Genomic DNA, 6094 nt, shown 5'->3' on the forward strand with positions numbered 1-6094 from the left:
GATTGTTGTGGCCTGGGACAGCGAGCGTAAAGCGTTGGGGACCATGGTCAGGCTCAGTGCTTCTTGCTTTGCATGCAGACAGCTTGTGGCCGGGGTGTCCCCTAGACAAGGATTTTAGGCAGAAGAGGGACAGAGATTGGCATTGAGGACAGGCATGTGGAACCTGCCGCGACAGCCGTGTGGGACGGGGTGACGGGGAGTGGGTGAGGAGGACAGAGGCTGTTATAGGCGTCGGGGAGAGAGCGATGAGGGCGGAACTGAGCGCACAGCGGGCGGGGAGCAGAAGCTAGGATCGGAGGGTCTGCTACAAGCAGTCCCCAGTCCCAGCTGTCCCTTGGCAGCCGCTGCTTTGGGCACCTCCTTGGGGTGGGCAGAGGACAGAGTGAGCCAGGCACTGCCTCTGGGCATGGGGGAGGCGGAAGCATCCCAGTCCAGAATTTGTCATTTGTAGAAGCGACCTCCACCCTGACCCTGGGAGTCCTGGCCGAGCTTGGAGTCCTGGCCAAGCTCAGTTTCCCCACCTCATCCCATCAGATCTCCAGAGGCTTCTTGAGAGTGGATGGGGGCTGTAGGGGGATGTAGACTGGGGGCCAGGAAAATAGGCCACGGACCTGTCCGTGCTGGCTTCTTTGTGAGGGAGAGGAGTTCGAGCCAAGAACTAGAAATCTGTGCCCTGGTACAAGGATTCAAGTTTGTCCTCTATAAAATACCAATGATTAGTATTACTGTGTCAGAAGTCCTCACAGGGCCACTGAAATTCTCTTGGGAATGGGTTTAGGGACTTTGCTTGCTGCGCAGAATGTTCTTTCAGCCCAGCTCCTAGGGACCACCCTGGAAGACTCCTGAGTAGCCACTGCACCAGTCCTATAGGAACTAGTGACCTCAAACAAGTGCTGGCAAACTGTGGCCTTTGGACCAAATCTGGCCTGCAGTCCATTTTTGTTCTATCTGTGAGTCATACGAAATGGTTTTTATATTTCTAAGTAGTTGAAAAAAAAATCAAAAGAAGACTCTTTCGTGATATATGAACATTCTATGAAATTCAAATTTTGGTATCTATAAATACAGTCTTGTTGGAACACAGCCATACACATTTATTTACCTATTGTCTATGGCCGATTTCCTGTTGAGAATCCCTAGGGAAGATAGAAGGACGGAGGCCAAGACAAGTAACTGGACAAGTGTTCTTAAATTTGTAGAGTGGGCTGCTGCCCAAGTGCTCAGGCCTGGGTTATCCCTGGGTCCCAGGGGTGGATGAGCTCGTCCAGAATCAAGCCTTCATGCTTGAGGATGTTGAAAGATACACATCCATGGCCTGGGGCACTTAATGTCATCTTTCCCCCCAACAGAGTATATTAGCTTCGCCTTAGAAGTGCAAGTCACCTTTTACTTATTAACAGCTCCATTTCTTAATTGTGTAAACCCTGTTATGTTGGAATCTGCGTAATGACAATCTGATGGAACTTCTTTGAACATACATAGGGTTTACTTCCTCTTCTGAAAGCAACAGGAACGTGCCTGTGAGTAGCTTTGGCTTGCTGAGGCCTTCCTGGGAGCGGAGGATGGAGGCAGAAGCACTGTGGCTTTAATTTTCTGGCTAATTCAGACAGCTTGTAGCCTCTGGGCCTGGTGTGGCCTGGCAGTCGCTTGCACTTTCCTTGGCCAGGGTGGGCCTGGCCTAAGAATGCCAGTGCACATTAAAGCCTCTTACCATCCCCAAGAGTCAGGGCGGCAAGGGATCAAAGGCATACGCTGCCTGGCTAAACACATCACTCAGTGTCCAGGGATGCGGTGTCCCCCGGTGACCTTTGAGCGCAGTCCATGATCTGACCACTTCTGGGCTACTGCCACCTTATAAAAGCTGTCACTGATTAAAATGGTCTGGGAGTGCCATCGCAGTGTGGGGCACCCCCCTCCCACCAATGACAAGGATAGGCTGTCCTGGCATCCAGCTGGGGGTCGGGGAGGGGGTGTTCTAGGCCCTGGGCTGGTGGACCTGGCTCTTCCTGAGGTTTCTTTGTCTTCCAGCAGACAGTGCCCGCCACCTGGACTTACCCTGCAAGCGATCTTATCTGGAAGCACCCTCGGCGGTGGGGGAGGACCATTATTTCCGTTCTCCCCCGCCCTACGACCAGCAGATGCTGAGCCCCTCCTACTGCAGCGAGGTGACCCCACGAGAGGCCTGCATGTACTCAGGGTCGGGGCCCGAGATCGCGGGGGTGTCCGGGGTGGACGATTTGCCCCCGCCCCCGCTGAGCTGTAACATGTGGACGTCCGTGTCCCCTTACACGAGCTACAGCGTTCAGACCATGGAGACTGTGCCTTACCAGTCCTTCCCCACGCACTTCACCGCCACCACGATGATGCCCCGGCTGCCCACCATCTCCGCCCAGGGCTCCCAGCCGCCGGGCAACACCCACTTCAGCGTCTACAATCAACTCTCCCAGTCTCAGGTCCGAGAGCGGGGCCCCAGCGCCTCCTTCCCCAGAGATCGCGCCCTCCCGGGCGCCGTGTGCGAGCGGAAGCCGCCCTCGCCGCACCTGAACGCGGCCAACGAGTTCCTCTACTCGCAGAGCTTCTCCTTGTCCCGGGAAGCCTCCTTACAATACCATTCAGGCATGGGGACCGTGGAGAACTGGACTGACGGATGACTCCCAGGTCCCCTCCGCAGCCCCTGGACCGTGTTAACCCAGTCTTAACCTCTGAGGGTTGGCCTGCTCCCTAACCAAGAAACCCAGCAAGGTATTTCAAAGGGTGGGGTGCAGTGTGCCCCCGGCGCGCCTGTATTTGGAGAGCACCTATCTTCTGACATACAACTGAGGCCCCGACAAAGCAAAAAGAAAAAACACACACTTATCTAAGAAGAGATTTTTGGGTGCAGGATTTGGATCCAGTCTTTTCTGACATCTCTTGACATGCCCTTGGGTGGGATGGGAGTGGAGTGTTCATGTAAGTCACTTAGAGGTTTTTATAATTTTCGATTAACTCAGGGGCCAGGTGGTGAAGTCTCTCTGGCAGGGCAAGTCGGGAGTAGGGGGGTTGGGGGAGGAGGATTCTCCTGACTGGGGAGGTGGGGCTCTCTGCCCATCTTGCAGAGTCCTGGCTCTTGAGAAAGGTGCTGAGCATCTTGTTCAGGGAGGAGGAGGCCCACTTCTTCGGCTTCCGGAGAGTCTGCGAGACTACCTGAGAGGTGGGCTCAGCTAAACCTCCAAGCCCGCTCGGAGAGGAGGGCTGACTGCTCGGTTAGTGGCCTGGAAATTGATCCCTGGAGCTCTGAGGTCTGAGGGACCACTTTTAGAGAGAGAATCATGGGCTAAGCACCAGTTGACAGATATTAAAACCCTGTTTTTTTTCTGAAAATTGTGAAAATGCAACCAATAACATCTCTGGCATCATTCAGGTTTTCTTATAAAGGACAGAGCCCTTCTGCCTTGGTCCCCAGCATACAGCCCTCACTCTGATGCGCCAGACTCTCTTCTCAGGCTCCGTCTGCGTCCTTCAATCGGCTGTTAGGAAACGCACTTGACCTGGTGGTGTCCCCAGGAGACTGTGCTACTCAGCACCTCCAGAGCCTGTTCTGCTCCTAGAAAACCCTCGCCTCTGGCGCCTGGAGCCCAACAGAAATAAAAACGAGAATTGAGAAACCATTCCTTTCTTCCAGTAAATTCAGCCAGTGAGCTCAGAGCAAGGATAACGCTTTTCCAGGAAGGTGGATCCCATGGTCCCGAGCCCAGCTCTTCAGCATTGAATGTCACCAGCCCATCCGTGGGGCTGGTGGGAACTCTGTAATCAAAATTTGGGAAATCACTAAACTCTTTGCATGCTGAATAGCTATTTATATATTATATAAAATAAATAAATAAATAAATAAAATATATAAATATATATATCTCACAAATGCAGGCCACATGTCAAATCCAGCTTTGCTTTTTTTTTTTAAACAAACGAATAAACTTAATAAAATGAACGTTGGAGAGGGTATTTGGAAAGACGTCTATTTAAATTTTTATTACACATTTGATGTTAAAAACAGAATGACTTAGATAAAACGTATAAATAAATATATATATATAAACACACACACAGTACAGATTACACTTTATTAGAAGACACATTAGCGAATGGGATATGAAACGTCAAGTGTTTTGTTATATAGCATGGACATTTTATTTTACATATTGGAACATAAAGCCATTTTACAACTGTGAAGTGTGTGGATGCTCTTTACTCCTGACTTGTCATTTCTTGGCTCTGCCACAGTCTCTGCTTCCCCTCTTCCTCATTGAGTTTCTCAAGGGCCAGGGGGAGCCCTTAGTGCCTCTGTGCATTTGTAACCTGGAGCCTCTGAGCTTAGAGGGAAGTAATTTAGGGCCAAGGGAGCAATCGTACCTTTGATCTCACGCTACTCCCCAGATGGTGGGTCAGGATTCCAGAGCCCATGAAAACCCCAGAAGGGCAGGGAGACAGTATACAAGAATCTGTCACCTTTGAGTAGTGGACCCACAACCTTGCAATGTGGGCGAAGTATGCTCACAGGTGGGGAGTTCTTGGTGGCATCTGTATGGCTACTTCAGACAAGGAACTGAAGAGCTGGTTGGAGTCAGAGCCTGCAGCTTCCTGGAACAACAGTCAATGTGTGCGCCCATCAACCCCCTGCACCTCACCCCCTAGAGGAGGAATTGAGGCTTGGCAGAGACCGTTGTTTGTCCAGTCCTCTGCCAAATCCTTGAAGTTTGGTCTTAAGATGGGGTAAAAAAAAGGAGACAAAATCCAGTCCAGGTTCACAGTCCTAAATGAGAAGAGAAACTGATGTCCGAAGGTGTATTGGTCTCCCTCCTAACAACAACTCACCTCTTTGGCTCCCTACCCTTCCTGGCTCCTTTTCCAAAACTGCTCACTGTCACCCACCATCTCCAGGAGGGAGTCAGGGAAGAGAAGACAAGGGTAAGGGGTACCCTGTAAATCCTTGTCCTCAGCAGGATTAAGATGAAATTTCCTGCTGGGTAGACATCAACCTTGTCTCCTATTTCCCCAGGGTCCTCCCCTGTGGCCCTGGGATTGTTCTCTGGCAGGACTTCTCCCTGCAGAAGGAAGCCAGGCTCCTTCTTCATTTTGCTGCTGTCTTCCCAGGTGGCTCAGTGGTAAAGGATCCACTGGTTAATGTAGGAGATACAGGTTCATTGCCTGGATTGGGAAGGTTCCCTGGAGGAGGAAATGGCAAACCACTCCAGTATTCTTGCCTAAAGAATCCCATGGACAGAGGAGCCTGGCGGGCTACAGTCCATAGGGTAGCAAAGAGTTGGACACACCTGAATGCACACATACACACCCACCTTGTTGGTCACAGAGAAAAACTTCACTGAACTTGGCCCAGAGGACAGGGAAGTGGGGGCTCTTCCTAACACACACCTGCTCTGCTCTTTTTTTTCTGGGTGCAGATGGCATTCTGGAATACTCCACACCTTCTAGAGGGCTGGGAGCTTGATGTGTGTTCCCAGGCTCTCTCCAGACACACAGTTGCCTGAGTTTGAGGTAAAGAAAGCCGCTTCTTAAGAGAGATTTTGTCTTCAGGCAGCCCGCAGCTTCCTACCAGCTTTTCTGGGAAGCATGAGGTCCGTGGACTTCCCCACCTGGGCAGGGCTAGAACAGGGCCTGCAGTGGGATTTGTGGAACTTTCCTGCCCCTTTGAATCAACAAGTCAATAAAAAGGGGGCACATGGGATCCCCTGGAACAAAGGGCACCATTCAGTAGCGCCAACAGGTCATACATCATCAGGCCAGAAACCTGCCACATGAAAAGTGGCTGCTGCGGCGGTGCCCTGCCTGGGAAGGGAAAAAAAAAAGAAAAAAAACGAACGTTCAACTGTGAGCCATAGGCAGGCAGGCTACCCCCCCAACACCCTGCCCTGCCCCCGGTCAAACTCCCCCCCACTCCCAACAGGGCCCTGCTGTCAGCCCAGGGCCAGGCCCCAGGAGAAACTGGACCAGACTCCCAGCCTCAACTCAGCCATCCAGCTCCCGGCCAACAGCAGAAGAGCCTGGGATCACTGAAGGGAGAATGCAAAGATGAAGCTGGGTCAGGCTGACAAATTGT

The 6094-nt window shown here is 51.8% G+C and overlaps 1 protein-coding gene across 2 annotated transcripts in view; it reads left to right on the top strand.

The window, feature by feature from the left end:
* TBX4 (T-box 4) overlaps positions 1 to 4209 on the top strand; it is a 32505-nt gene extending 28296 nt beyond the window's left edge. The window contains exon 9 of one of the 2 annotated variants that reach the window (XM_010861589.1): positions 2029 to 4209. In XM_010861589.1, the coding sequence (XP_010859891.1) occupies positions 2029 to 2651 (623 nt within the window). In that variant the 3' untranslated portion in view covers positions 2652 to 4209. The remainder of the gene's footprint in view (positions 1 to 2028) is intronic. The other variant, XM_010861588.1, reaches the window with a different exon arrangement.
* Positions 4210 to 6094: the final 1885 nt, after the last annotated feature.

The sequence above is a fragment of the Bison bison genome, unplaced genomic scaffold, assembly GCF_000754665.1.
Source record: "Bison bison bison isolate TAMUID 2011002044 unplaced genomic scaffold, Bison_UMD1.0 scf7180017864472, whole genome shotgun sequence".
Lineage (NCBI taxonomy): Eukaryota > Metazoa > Chordata > Mammalia > Artiodactyla > Bovidae > Bison > Bison bison.